A 17,427-nucleotide genomic window follows, 5' to 3' on the forward strand; every position below is an offset into this window, starting at 1 on the left:
GTTGGGCTGATTTAGAATTAATGGATTTGTTCTTCACTGTTATCTATAATTAAAGCATTTTACAGATCAATGAAAATTTATGATGCCGCAAGTTTTGTTGATATAACAAGCTCTCCCCTGATATATATATATATATTTAACACCCTTCTCTTTTGATTTCCTGTGTTGCAGTTATTTGAAAAGGGGAGTAAATGATAAAGGCAGAGTTGCAAATGATGTTGAAACTGAGCAAATTGTCCTTGACGAGGAAGCTGGTTGTTGCAAGGGAAAAATGAGTTCGGTTGTACAGATGAGAGGTTCAATCCCCCTTTTCTGGTCACAAGAAGCTTCAAGATTTAGCCCTAAACCGGATATCATTTGTAAGTTCTGACCACTGTTACTGCCATTTCGTTTCTCTTTTTTTTTTCTGTAAGGTAAAATTCTGCATACCGTGAATTTCAATTCTTTTGTTGTTCCCTCTACCATGTCCTATAAACTATATGCAGCGTTTGTGTGTGCATACATTATGAGATAAAATATATTATAAGTGTAATAGTAATTATGTGCACCATTTATGGAGTGGTTGATTTGCAAAATTAGAAAACCATTAGGAATTTAAAATATATTACTTTTTCTCTTTAAGCTTAATTTATATTCACTAATACCCTTTTGTTGTTTTGTTGGTTGTCATTTTCTTGCATTGTTGTTAATTGTCATTTCCCAAAATGCTTGGCTGTCATCTCCCAAAATGCTTGACGCCTTTTCGTTTTTAATATTTTTAAGTACAGAGATACGATCCAACATATCAGGCAACAAAGCTGCATTTTGAGGACTTGGCTAGGAGATATGGCAATCCTATAATTGTGCTTAATCTAATTAAGGCGAGTTCTTACTGTTTTGCATCCATTTCGTTTATTTATTCTATCTATTGTGACTTGTATGTTTCTTATCTTCATTCATGGATAAACTGAGATGTTATAGTTTAACTATTCTATCTATTGTGATTGTATTTTTTTCATTCATTGATAAACTGAGATTTATGTCTGATTCATCTGTTTTTGTCTATTTTGACTTGTCAATTGATGATGGAGGCATTATCTGGAGCTTGTTCCTTAATTCTTGTCTATTCTTACTTCTGTTGCTTCATTGATTGTTGGGGAGAAAAATGTTAAAATAGGCCAGGTATTATTTATAAAACATCGTTTTAGTCCCAAATTGTTTTGTTTAATTTATTCTCTTCACTAAATCAGATCGAAAATAGTCATTGAGCCCCCTCAAATTTGGTCCAAAGAAATCTAATTAAGATTATATTGGATCATCTTCTAGGAGTTGAGGCATAAATTGATTACATTGGATATTTGCAACGAACTCATGTTCAATATTCTTAAAATATTTTTTTAATTTTTTATTTTCTTGTCTTTACTTTTTTATGCCAGATTAATTCTGCTGGCATATTAAATTTACTTATAACTTCTATGTGGGTTTGTGATTGACAGGCTTTTTCTATTAAAGTTGTTAATTGTCACAACTTGACTAGGGAGTTTGAAATTTCAAAGGCGGGAATGGTCTTTCGGACGATAAAGTTATACTATTTTATCAGTTGCAATAATCCATATCAATCATCTAAATAGTAAAGAGCTACTAAACAGAAAATTTGCAATACATCATTCAAACCAAATGGTAGAAAAATATCCCTTTGCAATAACAATTTTAGTACAAAACTTGACACATGATAAAATATTTTGCTTATATCTATTTTCATTAGATTCTTTTTTTGTGTAAACATCTCTCTCATGTCAGCCATTTAACTGAGTTTTTTCTTTAAATAAGCAGTAAACATGCTAAGTTATACAATTATTTAATAAATAATTACAGTTTTACTGTGCGCTAAACTTGTATGCATATGTTCCAGCATGAATATTGTAAGAAAAATGATAAAATATTAAGATTTTTAAATATTTGTATTCTCATTAATTAGAAAATTTTTAATATTTTTAATGACATTTCATTTATGTCATTTCAGTAGCACCATCTAAATATTATACTAGTTAAGGGATAATAATTTATATTTTCTTTTCTACTTTTTTATCCCTTAAGTTTTTTTCATTGGTATTTTTGTGCACGGGTACAATAGCATTCTTAGCTAGTGCCACAAGGGAGTGATTCTTTTGATTGACCTAAACCTTTATTTCATTTGATTTTATTTAATTTTTTTCAAATACTCCCAACATTTGTTAAATTTCAGGGCAAATTGCAATATTTGGAATATTTAAAAACTAAATTTTTACTTAATTTATTTATATGATGATGGTTTAAATCCTGGCAAACATGATTGATTTTTTAAAAATAAGAGAATTTAGTATAGGCAAAAAATTAATCACTCACCTTATCTTTTGAAGAGTGCTATTGTAAATTGACTTTTAGTCACATTCCTCAATTCTTTAGCACCTATAATGATAAACCATATCCTTAAATTTCTTACTTAATATTGTACAACATTTTAAATAAACTTTAATATTAACTTTCTTCTAACATCTTTTTTTTATACTCTTCCTTTTAAATTTCATGAGGATCTGAACTTCTAAATAATTATTTTATCCAATGAGAAGTTCTTTTTAATAACACTGTCATTGCCGGTCCCAAGCCCGGATGTGAAAAGTGGAGGGTTGCGTTATGCAGTCGATAACCAGTGTAAAACTTTTCGAAAAAAATCATGACATGAATCCTTTTGATCATTGTGTAAGTGCTAGGGCGTTCCCTGGAAACGACGCACTGCATAACCTGAATACAGTGAAAGTGTGCGAGGGCCGCTACACCGGTGCCCGGGTGTAGTGTCAAATAAGCAAATGTTCCCACATTCCGAACAGATGCGGGTAAAGAAATTAGTCCATGAAACTAATGAAATTAAAATTAGGGTAGGATCTTGGAATATAGGTACTCTCAATGATAAATTAATCAAATTAGTTGATATTATAATTCATAGAAATTTTAACTTCTTATGTATTAAAAAAACTAAATGGATGGGAGAAAAGGCTAAGGAGATTGATAACTTAGGAATTGATAACTTAGGAAGATTGATAACTTAGGATTTAAACTTTGGTATTCTGGTAAGAGTCACACTAGAATTAGTGTTGGTGTAATTATAGATAAGAGTTTGAAAGATAATGTTGTAAAAATTAATAGAGTCGGTGATGAAATTATTGCCCTTAAGATTATTATTGATTCTAAGATTTTTAATTTTATAAGTGCTTATGCTCCTCAGTTAGGTCTAGATATAGAGACTAAAGTTAAATTCTGGAATTGCTTAGAAGACTTGATACAAATGATACCTCTTGAAGAAATAATTTTTATAGGAGGAGATTTAAATGGACATGTTCGTAGGGTGGTAGAAGATTTCAGAAATATTCATGGTGGCTACGGTTTTGGAGTGATGAATGGAGAATGTAAAGTCATTTTGGATTTATTTTTAACGTATAATTTTGTTATTACTAATACTTTATTCAAGAAAAGAAATAAACATCTTATTATTTATAAGAATGAGTTTAATAAAATACAATTTGATTATTTTTTTATGAGAACAAGAGATCGTCGAGATTGTAAAAATTGTAAGATTATTCCAAGTGAGGATTTAAGTAACAAACATCGATTATTAGTTCTAAATTTTAAGATGAAGAGTTGTAAAATAAAGAATGCTAGGATTCATTAACATAGAATTAGATGAAGGAACCTAAAAACACAAATAAAATTATTTTTACGAGTAAAATTCAAGATTTCAAAATTTGGGATGTTCATGAAGAATCAAAGGCCATGTGAGATGAAGTAACAAACAGTATTAAACAAGTAGCAAAAGATGTACTTTGAGAATCAAAAGAAAAAGTTTCTATAAATAAAAATAGTTGGTGGTGGAATAATAACTTGCAAGAAAAGCTAAAATATAAGAAGTTATGCTATAAAAATTGGTTTAATTGTAAAAACTTTGAGAACTGATAAAAATATCAAACAACTCGTAGGGAGTCTAAAAGAACAATCTGTGATGCTAAAAATTTTGCTATTAGTGATATTTATGATAGATTAGATATTAAGAAGGGTGAAAAATATATGTATAAACTACCCAAATAAAGAGGAAAGAAAAGTAAATATTTAAACAATCGTATTAAAGATGAAAATCCAAAAGTGCTTTTCATAGAAAAAGATATTCAACGTAGGTGGGTGAGTTATTTTGATAAACTTTTTAATGAAGTTTTCTGAAAATACGATTACCTTAGTGATCTTAATATTGTTAATAATAATAAAATGTTTCATTTTTACTGTCGCATTAGTAAAAAGGAAGTTGAGGAGGCTTCAAAGAAAATCAAGGGTGAAAAGTCTGTAGGACCTGATAATATTTCAATTGAAGTGTGGAAATATTTAGGAGATTTGAAGTTTCTTGGCTTACCAAACTCTTTAATATTATTTTAAAAACTAAAAATATGCCTGAGGAGTGAAGGAAGAGTATTTTGGTCCCTATTTTTAAGAATAAGAGAGATGCATAAGAGTGTGCAAATTATAGAGGAATGAAGTTGATGTGTCATTCTTTAAAATTATGAGAGAGGGTAATTGAACATAGGTTAAGACGTATTATAAAGATTTATCGTAATCAATTTGGTTTTATGCCGACCAGGTTTCCCATGGAAGGTATTCATTTATTGAGAGATTTGATGGAGAAATTCAGAGATAATAAGGAGGATCTACATTTGATTTTTATTGATTCAGAAAAAACTTACAATAAGGTTCCAAGATATGTCCTTTGGAGCGTTCTTGAGAAGAAAGGTGTTCATAGGACTTATATTGAAGTCATTAATGATATGTATACTAGAGCTACTACTTATGTTCGAACTGAAGGAGAATTGACCAAATATTTTTTTATTTCTGTTGGATCATATCTTTTTTGCGTTATTTATGGATGGTCTTAATGGACATTTTCAGGAGGATGTACCTTGGTGTATGCTTTATTGTTGATGATATCCTCCTCGTGGATAAGGCGAGAGAAAAAAACCAAGAAAAACTTGAATTATGGAGGTCTACATTGGAGTCTAAAGGCCTTCACTTGAGCAAAACTAAAACTGAATACATAGAATGTAATTTTAGTAGCCATTGCTCTAGTGACAGAAGTGTAACTTTGGGTGATCAAATTATTAAAAGGTGTGAATGATTTAGATATCTCGGGTCTGTTATTCAAAGCGAGATATAGATGGAGATGTTAATAGTAGAATTCAAGTTGGTTGGTTGAAATGGAGGAACGCTTCTGGCCTTTTGTGTGATAAAAAGGTACCGCTTAGACTGAAAGGAAAATTTTATAAGAGGGTGGTGAGACCTGCAATGCTTTATGACACTGAATGTTGACCTTTAAAAGAGAAGCTTAATGCTAAGTTAGGTGTTGCTGAGATGAAATGATTAGGTGGATGAGTGGTTTTACACTTAGAGACAAAATGCGAAATGAATATATCCGTGATAGGGTTGGTGTAGCTCTGTTCCGGACAAAATTAGAGAGAGTCGTCTTAGATGGTTTGGTCACATTAAACGTTGACCATCGACCATCTGATGACTGATTAGGAGTGTAGATGTTTTAGATTCGACTTCTGTTAAGGAAGACAAAGGTAGACCTAGGAAGGCTTGGGCTTATTGTATAAAAAATGATCTTAATTTATTAGAACTAAATGAAAATAGGAGACTAAATATGACGCAATGGAGAAAAAGGATTCATGTAGCGGACCCCACGTAGTGGGATTAAGGCTTTGTTGTTGTTGTTAGAAGTTCTTTTTAATGACAATAATTCAATCTTTTAATCTTTTCAACTGAATTTCTAAATTCCTTAAGTTTAATGCTGCTTCTAGAAAGTATTTTACTATTCTTATCCTTCTACTTTATTCATTCTATTATAAGGTTAATAACTTTTCTTTAATGCTAAGTAAACCTAGTGTTTAGCAAAATATCTAAAGTAGATTTCTTTCTTGATTATTCTCAAATCCTCCTTTCAAATTTACTCATTAATTGAAACTCTTAGTATTTCTTCACATCTTTAAACTTCCTGTATGATACAAATCTTTATTCAAAATTAAAGAAACTAGTATTCTTTTTATAATCTTCATTTTAGCTTTCACGAGGATCTAAACTTCTAAATAATTGTTTTATCCAATGACCAGTTCATTTTAATGACATCAATTTAATCTTTTAATCTTTTTAACTTAATATCTAAATTTCTTAATTTTAATGCTGCTTATATAAAGTATTTTACTATTCTCATCTTTCTACTTTCTTCATTCTATTACAAGGTTAATAACTTTTCTCTAAAATATAAGGAAACCTGATGTTTAGCAAAATTTCTAAAGTAGATCATTTTCTTGATTATTTTGGTATTCTCCTTTCAAATTTACTCATTAATTGAAATTCTTAGTTCTTCTTCACATTTTTAAACTTGCTATATGATAGAAATCTTTATTGAAAATTAAAGAAACTAGTAAAAATTTGCCTAAGTATTTTTTATGTGAAGTCAACTATCATTTTCCAATCTCTTCATTAATATACTCTTCAACTTTCATTTTTTAACATTATTTAGTAAAATCTAATATTGATTATTAATAAACATTGAATTAAAATAATTATTTGTAAAATTAAAGAAAAACCCCAAACTAATTTAACTTTATTGGTTTTAGTTTGTTGGCTTTGTTCTCTCTCACACACAAGGCGATATCTTCAGTATGCACACTCATTTTCATACTCTCATGCACACGATGTCATTCGCATAGTTCTTACATGTTATTGCTCTTTGTGTCACTTCCCTACTCGGAGCTTGAAATTTACCAAGGCTGGTACAGATGATTGGACTGTGAAAACTAAGTTTTCTATATTCATTTACAATTCAACAAATGAAAAAGTCACTAATCAAAATTCATTAAAACAGTAAAATTAAGCATGCCTCGTTATTGATTGTCCGCGGTTTTTATAAATATTTTCTCTTTTATTGCTCATGTTTTATTCACTTAATTAACCTGAAAAGTTAGTTTAAAATAACAATGAGCTAAACAAGCCTGTGAATATTCGTATTTCTAAATTACAATAATACATTGAAAAAAGAAAATATTATGCATGATAGTTCAACTTTTTAATAAAAATTTGAGATGCTTTTTAATAAATCTTACTATTAATAACATACTAATATCATTCTGCATTTGTATAATCGTCACATGAGCGTCATTTAAAAATTTTACTTCAATATTAATATCCTTTTTTATTCATGTACACATGTATATTAGCGTTCTCTTATTAGTACCATAAAGAAGTGACTCAGTCATAGTCAGTCATACACATATAAACATTCTATGAAAATCACTTTACTAAAAAAATATTCCTTACCATATGCTTATCCTACAATATTGTTATAAATCATTTAAATGATACTTTACATTATGCTGTCACACATCATTCTACAGTATGAATAAAATTCACTAAAATTCAAAATCTCAAATTTACATAATTTCAATATAACTAATGATAATATCAGTAAATTCATTTAGCCTTGAAAAAACAAATTATTATAATAGTATAAGAACATGAGTACTCATTTCGATGTCGATTAATTTGTCTTGTTGCCGACTCTTCTAAATTTGAAAGTCTAACATGATATTGAATTTAATAAATATAATATTTTAATAAACTATTAATTTTTTATTTGAGTATTAAATTTCATTATTTTATTTTATATAATCATAATTATTTGCATGTATATGTACATATATGTGTGTGCGTGTGCGTATACATATACACCTATGAAATTCTTACTAAATATTAAATGACTGAAACACTCCTCTAATATAACCCTCGGTCGAAAAAAAACCCTTTCCCTGCACGCGCTGCTCTTCTTCTCGTGTGGTTGTGTGCGATACTCGACTCATCTTCAACACCGAGCGGCCCGTGATCAGCTTGGTTCAAACCCACCTTCCTCTCCGCACCTGAGTCGCTCACCGTCCTCTCTGCCTTCGCACGACACGAGACTCTGGCTTCGACACCCTCCTGGTCGACGTCGCGGCTTGATGCAGCAATGTCGCGATCCACTTCTTCCCTTGAGCACAACGCTCAAGGCCACTGCGTCGCTTCTTCGGGTAAGAAAACACAACACGTCCATTCCTCTGCTCTCTGATTGCACAAATGAGTGCTCCTGTCTCTCGTGTCGATTTATAGGGCAAGCTCGTCTATTTGGCTTCCAACCCACTTGCTTCCTCTCCTCTCTGTTTGGTTGCCTGACTTCTCGACTCATCTTCTTCTCTGGTGTTGACCTCGCTTTCGGTCAAGGTGTAGTTTTCCCCTCCTTAGTAGCCTAAAATCTAGCTGTAGGACCTTTCTGTGGACTACTCCTAGAAAACTAGTGAAGGAGCCTTCCCTGTTAGCAATTCTGGACTTTTTTTCGCTCGACTTGAAGTTCCATGTATTAGTCTTGACCGCTATTGCTTAGCAAGTAAGGCTACTCCGAAGGAACTCAGGGAGCATTCCTATAGGACTGCCGGCCTTAGGATTGACTTTACTCGTTGATTTGGCACTGCTGCTCTCTTTGCAGTCCTGTTTAATCGAATTCGAGCCAAAATTTTGATTGGATTTGGACCGCGACACGTTTTTAATCAGATCGACGACGAGGTTGCCCGGACGACTCCGGACGACGAAACGAACTGCGCCGATGCTTCCGGAACATCGATTTTGCCTAGGGGGGAAGTTCGTTTCATTGCGACGACACGTCTTAGGGAAAATACCTATTTAAGTGTTAATTATAATAACAAATAATATTTTATTATTATTATTGTTATAATTAATAAACTTATATTAAAATCCTAAATCTACCCCCCCCCCCCCCCCCCCCGCCTCATTCTCTCGACCCCGTGGGCCTGCCTCAGCCCTAGGTTAGCTCGTTCGATCGCCTGACCCGCTCCTTCATGCCGTTGGGGGGATTCGTTCCCGTGTTCGCCTCTCGTACGCGAGACAAGTCAAGTCTCGCAGACGCCCATCCCTCGTATCCTATCTCCTGCGTTTTGGGTTCGATCTTCTCTGCCGCGGAACGGATCGTATCCTCTGCGAGGATCTAATCCTCTGCCTCTCTCGATCCCTCAGCCGTATTTTCTTAATCATTCTTCTCCTCCTTTATTAGAGCTTGGTGTGGTAGCCCTGGAAAAAGGCCGAAAATTTTTAAGGAAGGAAACCCTGTCATTTTTCTTTTTCACTCATTTCTTTGATTTTCTGGTGCTTGAATTGATTTCCTCTTGCTGTTGGAGGAGTAATTGAAGTTGGGGAGTGCCTTTAAAGTTCCTGTGTTACTTTCTTTTGCTTCAAGGAGGTACCTTTTTCCCTTTTGTGCCTTGCCCTTTTTTCGGTTTTGCCTTGTCGAGCCCCTGTTAGCTCGGTTCAATGAGTGATTCAACATGCTGACTTAGTTGGCACTTATATTTTTAAATACATGATACTCAAGCATACAACAACAACAACAACAACAAAGCCTTAATCCCACTACGTGGGGTCGGCTACATGAATCCTTTTTCTCCATTGCGTCCTATTTAGTGTCATATTTTCATTTAGTTCTAGTAAATTAAGATCATTTTTAATACAATAAGCCCAAGTCTTCCTAGGTCTACCTCTGCCTTTCTTAACACAAGTCGAATTTAAAACATCTACTCGCCTAATCGGATCATCTAATGGTCGACGTTTAATATGACCAAACCATCTAAGATGACTTTCTCTAATTTTGTCTGTCACAGGAGCTACACCAACCCTATCACGAATATATTCATTCCGCATTTTGGAATAAAAATGCAAGCATACTTTAAGGGCTAGATTTGATTATTTGTATAGAAGGATAGAAGTATAGCATGTTATCGACTTTTCTCTTTTCCCTACTTGCTTAAAATGGTAAAATTATGACATATTTCTATTACTGTGAATAAGAAGGTTGAAACGTGGCTTTGAGACGATGCTAGCTCCTCTTTTCTCTTTTTGTTCAAAAGCAGGTTGGAATAATTGTAAATGTAACTTTGAGCTCATGTTAGCTCCTCTTGCAAGCATGTTAGGATATGTATTATGAGGCTTTTCATCTATTCTTATTTAGCATGAGATATTGGAGAGTTTATTTGGCTTTTCATGCATGTTTGGGGGCTCGACTTTTGTTTCTTATGGCTCTTCCTTGCTTGAAATACATGTTATGGGAGGATTTATTTAATTTGACAAGTCTTGTAACTTGTTTTGGTGGTTGGGTTTAGCACCTCACGAGGCATCACTTTGTTTAAACTTCCATTGGAAGTTGTTTCATGCTTGGAATATTTAAGTTGGGGGCCTAAATATACTCTCTATATTGTTGCTCTTGTTTAAGACATATGTTGGCTCTATATCTTGATGTTTTAAAAGGCATGTGAACTACTCTTTGGTTCTAAATGGGTCGATTTCACCTTGAAGTAGCTGGAACTTTAATTTTTGTTAAAGCTTGAGTTTCTATTTGTGCTTGGGCCCTCTTTTAGCCTTGAGTGGCTCGGTTTCTGGCCTCCATTAGGGCTCGGTCTTACCTGCTCTAGCTCTTGACTCTTGCCTGATTATGAGGCTTATATTTGTTTGATTTGGGGTGTGGCTTTATTCTTTTTGCCCCTGCTGGTTTTCGTTTTGCCTAAAAATGGCTGGCTTTGGATTTGCTACATATACCGCATTTGATTAGCCTTTAAAGCTTTGATTTGATCTCTTTAGGGGCTCGGTTTTCACCTTGGAAGGGTTGGAGGCTGGGTTCTGGAGTGAGATCTTGTCTTGGGTATGTGAGCTTTACTTGTTAACCTTGAGGGATTTATTTTGGCTTAATTTGGGAGCTCGGTTTGCTCGTTTTAGCTCCTACCCGAGATCCTGTTGTGGTGTTTATTCTTGTCCCTGTTCCATAGCTGTGGGAAGGTTCGATTTTATTTGCTTTAACCCCTATTTGGGAGCTCGGTGTTATCTTGTCCTGTCCCTACCCGAGGAGTGGTTTGGGTTTAATTTTTGTTTGCCTTAGTCCCTACCCGAGAGCCCATGATTGGTGCCTTATACTTGTCCCTACTCGAGAGTTTTGGTGGCTGCCCTTTGCTTGCTTCTATCCCTTACCCGAGAGCTTGCTGGGGGCCTGTTTATGCCTTGTTCTGGCCCTTAACCGAGAGCTCGTTGGGAGCCTGTCTTGTGCCTTTTTTCTGCTCTTACCCGAAGGCTTGTAGTGGAGTTGGTTCATGCTTGTTCTTAGCTCCACCCATGAACTTGTTGGTAGGCTATTCGGGGTTGTTTGGCTCTTCCTGCCGAACTTAGGGTGACTTGAATGTTATGGATGAATCAAGTTTGCCATCCAAAAACATATGCATTTGCACTATCTATAGAGTGAGGTGATCAAAAATAAATTGAGCATATTTCTTATGTCTTACTTGGGGGAAATTGGAGCCGGTTTGAATGATTTATACAAGCTTGTCCATTCACTCTCTTACGTATCAAAGGCAATACTTTGGGTAGTTTTCCTGTTGCTACTATGGCCGTGGGCTCCTTTTGTGCCTTGGGTTGCCTTGGCCGTGAGCCTCCGCTCCTTTTGTGCCTTTGGTTACCGCCTTGGCCGTGAGTCTTTTTGGCCCTATTTTGCCTTGACCAAAAGCCTTGGTGGCTATACCCCCCTCTATTGACCCCGGTCGTGAGCATTTCTCTGGTTCTATGGGAAGATTTTATGCTTATTTGATATATAAGACTATTGATTAATTTGGAAGTTGGAAGATCCTGATTTTTGTATGGGTTTGGAAATACTAGTGGTGGTTTCCCCGGGGTCACTTTCCTTTTGCTTGATTTATGAAGTTTGGGAGATTTTTGATTTTTTTCTTGGGAGAATACTTGGTTGAGACGAATTGATTTCATAAAAGATATATTTGGGGTTTGGATACCGGCGTTAGGAGGTCATTTTGACTTGGGTTGATCCACTTATGAAAATGTGAGAAAATAATACCCTTTCGGGTAGATTCAAAGATCTTCGGGCTTTCCTTTTCAGGTCTTTTCGTCACGAGTTTTCAAAGCTGATTCATCCTTCGTTCTTTTCGATGTTTTTTTAGGTGAATCAGTCCCTCCTCTCTCTCACCTCGTTTTTGTTCCTTTTTTCATTGCTTCGTGGTTCGGTTTTTTATGCTTATTTCCGATACATAAGTGTCCACGTATAGCCTTTTGCTATACGTGAAACCATCAAGCAAGGTCGTATCAAGGCTATACGTGAAACCATCAAGCAAGGTCGTAAGTAGGTCGGTTTTGTTTTGGGGCTTAGGGCGGTGATGACAAAGGCACACCGGAGATAAAGTATAATGATATATCATTCTACGATATCGGGATCCGATTCAGGAACCCGGTGGGCTGTAGGATGACAATATCATTCACTGACACAAGACTAGCGGGAGCTAACCCGAACCTTCTTAGGTTGTTGGTAGTCTTATGCCCGATAACGCAATCGACTCGTGGACAACTACTTTTCAAAATTGATAAAAACAAATTTGATAAGAACAAATACACATTTTTCTAAAACAAAAATACACCTTTCGTTACAAATAAAATTGATACAACCCACTTTTTTGCATGTTTGAAAACTATTTGTATGCTGAAAACATGAATTTTAAATACATTTTAATCATTGGTTGTCCACCTGCTGATCACCTGTTTAGGCTGAGGAGTACCCTTCTGAGTTAGGTTCGATAAGACACCATTCTAGTTGAGTGACAGACTTCATACATCCGGGTGATCGAGTAGCCTTCGACGCCCCTCGAGTACTAGTATATAGTTGAGCCTAGCCCCGATCCGAGTGCTTGCGGTCCCCTCTTTTCGGACTTTTTCACATGTATTATCGAATTTTTTTGGACAAAGCACTCGTGGTCTCTTTTCGGGATTTTCCCGTGTTTTCTACGATTTTAATCGATTTGCCGATTCGTCGATTTCTTTGCATTTCTCTTGTCGTGAGTCTTTTAACGATCTTTCTTGAGATTTCTGGACGACGTTTCTTTGTTTTCATTTATATAAAGCATTTCAGCATGTTTCCTCAAGTTTTGTTGCTTGTACCCGTTGCATCAATTACACTTAAGGAACAACGGACCTCCTAGGTATACAGGTTTGTTTTATGCTTACAGCATGTTACTTTCTTGCAAATCATCTACCTGCTGTATTCTTTTTACTTTTCCCTTACACCGCATTTTGTACTACTTTATTTATTGAATACTCTACTGCTCGTCCTGTGTTACTTACCATACTGTTATGCTATACACTGTACAACTTCAACATGTTATTTATAAAATATTTGAAGAACTATAATCATAGCGCCACTGGATTTGATATTATAACTTGACACCCTATAAAACTCAAACTCGTCACGACAAAGAGCTTGAAAGAGCTTGGAACTAGTGAGCTTGGAACTAGTGCGGTGGGCAGCACGACAATCTTCAACAGCAGAACATGTCTTCCCCAGCTAAATCATTCATTTCCTAGAAATTAAAGCAACAATTCATAGGATTTTGAGGTTGTTTGCCTAGTGTAACATAAATTCTCAACCTTTTCGTTAGACATTTGTATAGCTCTGCCATACGATCTAAACCCTAACTCGCTTTAAAATTCTGAGGTTGTCGTTCATTACGACCTAAATCCTCACATCTTCCAGACAATTTGTGTGATCGTTTCACACAAATGTAGACCCTAATTAAATAAAATTGGTAGGATGAAACATTTGAATATTCCTCCTCGAAACTGAAGCCAAACCATAAGGTAGACTGGGAAGTCACCAAGAATCTCCTCTGGATCTGTGACATCCCTTAGTTATTCTTTCTTTGGATTCTGTAATAAATGTTTCGAATTTGAGCCATTCCTTTTTCACACATCTTTGTCCGATTTCGTTGAAAAGTCTCATCCTTTTGAAATCCTTGAAAATAATTTTTCCTGATTTTTATCGAGAGTATTCTTAAGTGATTTCGCTCATTTAAGATGTAATTAACTATAGGGGCTTGCCCTTATAGGAAGCTTTTATGACCTAGCTTAAAATAAACCCTATTTAATTTTTCATATTAAATAGGAGAATTTGTCGGCAAATAAAACGGTTTCGCAGACCAAACGGACGTCATGTATTTCTTAGTTTATTTGATCGAGCCTCATCCTCAAGTCTTGTGTTTATCCTTCGGGATAGATACATGGTTTGAGGTAAAATGCTCTTTCATTTAAACTATGAAAAATATGAGGTTAGTTTGATTTTCATATTTGATTTTAACTTAAAATTATATGTAAATTAAGGCGTCATTCCGAAGCCGGCGACGGAATTTCGATTTCGGTGACCGACAGCTTCTTACGGGCAACAACCCCCAACTTTTTATCGCCGACACCTGGGTGACTGAAATCATACGTTACAATCTTCTCCACTTACAAAAATTTCGTTTTCGAAATTTATAAATAGACCTTGAGTCATTTCTTATTAAGCATGTCAATATCAGCTATTCATGAAACTAAGGGTCATTCATTAAGATTAAAAGTAATCATTATAAAAATAACGATTCGATACACGACAACTTCATTATATTTCAGATAACAATGCTAAAGGAAGAAAGTATGCAAGGAAATACCCTCTTATATAAGAAAATGCCTCTCATAAGACCTCATCACCATCAACAATAGTATGTTCTTCTGATTCACTATAAGTAAGGGACTATACCTAAGGTCGAGCATATTGTCTTTGTTGACCTACATAGGACGACTATACATAAAGTCGATTTATAAGGCAAGATATTGTCTTTGTTGACCTGAGTAGGTCCTTTTCTGTCCACTTGCAGCCTTTTGTGAAGGAGCTTCACCTAATTTTTGATCTTCATTGCTCTTTTTGTCAAGTGATGAACAATATCTTGCTATAAGTCCAGACTGACGTCACCTGTAGCAAGTGTTAAGAGTCCATCAAGCATTCACCTTTATGTTATATTTCGCACTCGGGGCAAGCGACTATGTTACCTTGGGTCTTACTTATGCTAACATCACCGAAATTATTCGTTGGACTTCTTTCCATTGGATTCTTTTGATTCATCTACATGTTCACATTCATCATTACTCTCTCTTGTGAATCTTCTTACGCTTCTGAGTGAGCCGATGGTTGATGTCCACTTTTCTAGCTCGTCCTACAAATACTAAGTATTCATAGAGCCCTAAAGACACCAATGACTATCTGATCGAATCCTTTAATCCTAAAAGGATCCATTGCACTTTTGTTTGTGGTAGCAATCGACTGTGATGCATACCTTGACAGTGCAGTGAATTCTGCTTCGGACTGTATGAATGTCTTTTTTCCTTGTCTCAAACTTGATGAATTAGTCCTGCATCTTTCTTTAGGCTGATAGGGGTACAACCACTCTGATAATTCCACAAATTCCTTCCAACTGAATATCATATTCGGTATGTCTCCTAACCTATCATGGAGCTGCTCATGCCGCCATCTTTCAGCTTCTCCATCCAGTGCAAAAGTAGCCAATGTTACCCTTATTTCATTCGAACAAACCATGTTATCTATTTTTTTCTCCATCCTCATTATCCAATTCTTTCATTCAATCGGGCCTTCAGTTCTCTTGAGCAAATGTGGACGCAAATTTTGAAATATCTTCAGACACTTATCCACATCAATTGTATTGCTTTCGATAGACTGTTTTCTGGACTCCAGAATCAACTAAGTTATCTCCGCCATCATCTGAGTCAAGACATTCGCGTTCATATTTATCTGTTCACATTTATAGTGGGTTGTTTTTCTTTGTTTTTTATTAAATTTTCTTTTATAGTTTCGAGTATATTACCACGCGTGAATGAAAATAATTATTAATTTGAGTTCTCAAATTTTTAAATTTTTTATTTTATTAAAATATTTTTATAATTTCTCTATTGGCTCATTCATTAAGATTTTGTTAATTAATCCTAAACCAGTCTTTAATACCATTTTTGTCACACCTCGACCCAAAATTTGGATTTAACCAAGGCAGATATAGATGGTCGGACAGTGAAAACTAAGATTTCTATCTTCATATAGAATTTAACAAATGAAATAGCCACTAATCAAATTAAATTAAAGATGTAAAATTAAATTTACCTCATTATAGGTTATCTGCGTCTTTTATAAATATTTTTCTTTATATTGCCAATTTTTTAATTACTTAATTTAATTGAAAAGTTAGTTTAAAATAACAATGAGCAAAACAAGTCAGCGAATACTCATTCTAATAAACTACAATAATATAATGAAAAAAAATAATATGCATGTTAATTAAACTTTTTAATAAATCAATACAAATATTTGAGATACTATTCAATGAACTTACTATATTAATCACATACCATTATCATTCTAATCTTACTATATCAATTACATACCATTATCATTCTACATTTGTGCAACGCTCATATGAGCATCGTTTAAAAATTGTACCACTTAAGGTACTTCAATACATTTTTTTTTCATTTACGTGCACCGTTGTTTTAGCGTTTATCCCCTAGCATCTTAAATGGGTGACTCTATCATAATCAGTCAGACACATATATACAATCTATAAAAATCATTATTTACTAAAAGTATATTTTAAATTATGCTGTCACACATCATTTTTACAATACAACTTCAAACAACAACAACAACAACAAGCCTTCATCCCACTAAATGGGGTCGGCTACATGAATTCTTTTTCACCATTGCGTCCGCATCCTATTTAGTGTCATATTTTCATTTAGTTCTAATAAATTAAATCATTTTTTATACAGTAAGCCCAAGTCTTCCTAGTCCTATCTCTGTCTTTCTTAACATAAGTTGAATCTAAAACATCTACTCTTCTATATGAATTATCAGGTGGTCGACGTTTAATGTGGCCAAACAATCTAAGACGTGACAAAACCATCTAAGACGACTTTCTCTAATTTTGTCCGTCACAGGAGCTACACCAACCCTATCACGGATATATTCATTTCGCATTTTGTCTATAAGTGTAAATCAACTCATCAACCTAATCATTCTCATCTCGGCAACACTTAACTTATTATTGTGCTTCTCTTTTAAAGGCCAACATACAACGCCATAGAGCATTGCAGGTCTCACCATCGTCCTATAAAATTTTCCTTTTAGTCTAAGCGGTACTTTTCTATCACACAAAAGACCCGAAGCATTCCTCCATTTCAACCAACCAACTTGAATTCTACTATTAACGTCCCCATCTACATCGCCATCGCTTTGAACAACGAACCCAAGATATCTAAATCGTTCACACCTTTTAATAATTTGATCACCCAAAGTCACACTTCTGTCACTAGAGCTACTACTACTAAAATTACATTCCATGTATTTAGTTTTAGTTCTACTTAAATGAAGGCCTTTAGACTCCAATGTAGACCTCCATAATTCAAGTTTTTCCTGGG

The 17,427-nt window shown here is 34.5% G+C and overlaps 1 protein-coding gene across 1 annotated transcript in view; it reads left to right on the forward strand.

Annotated features, from left to right (window-relative positions):
• Window positions 1–17,427, forward strand: part of LOC110030794 (phosphoinositide phosphatase SAC1) — a 108,754-nt gene that overhangs the window by 20,199 nt on the left and 71,128 nt on the right. Inside the window, exons 6-7 of the mRNA XM_020733713.1 lie at window positions 172–359; window positions 763–860. Of these exons, the coding sequence (XP_020589372.1) occupies window positions 172–359; window positions 763–860 (286 nt within the window). The remainder of the gene's footprint in view (window positions 1–171; window positions 360–762; window positions 861–17,427) is intronic.

Source organism: Phalaenopsis equestris, unplaced genomic scaffold (genome assembly GCF_001263595.1).
Source record: "Phalaenopsis equestris unplaced genomic scaffold, ASM126359v1 Scaffold000761, whole genome shotgun sequence".
Lineage (NCBI taxonomy): Eukaryota > Viridiplantae > Streptophyta > Magnoliopsida > Asparagales > Orchidaceae > Phalaenopsis > Phalaenopsis equestris.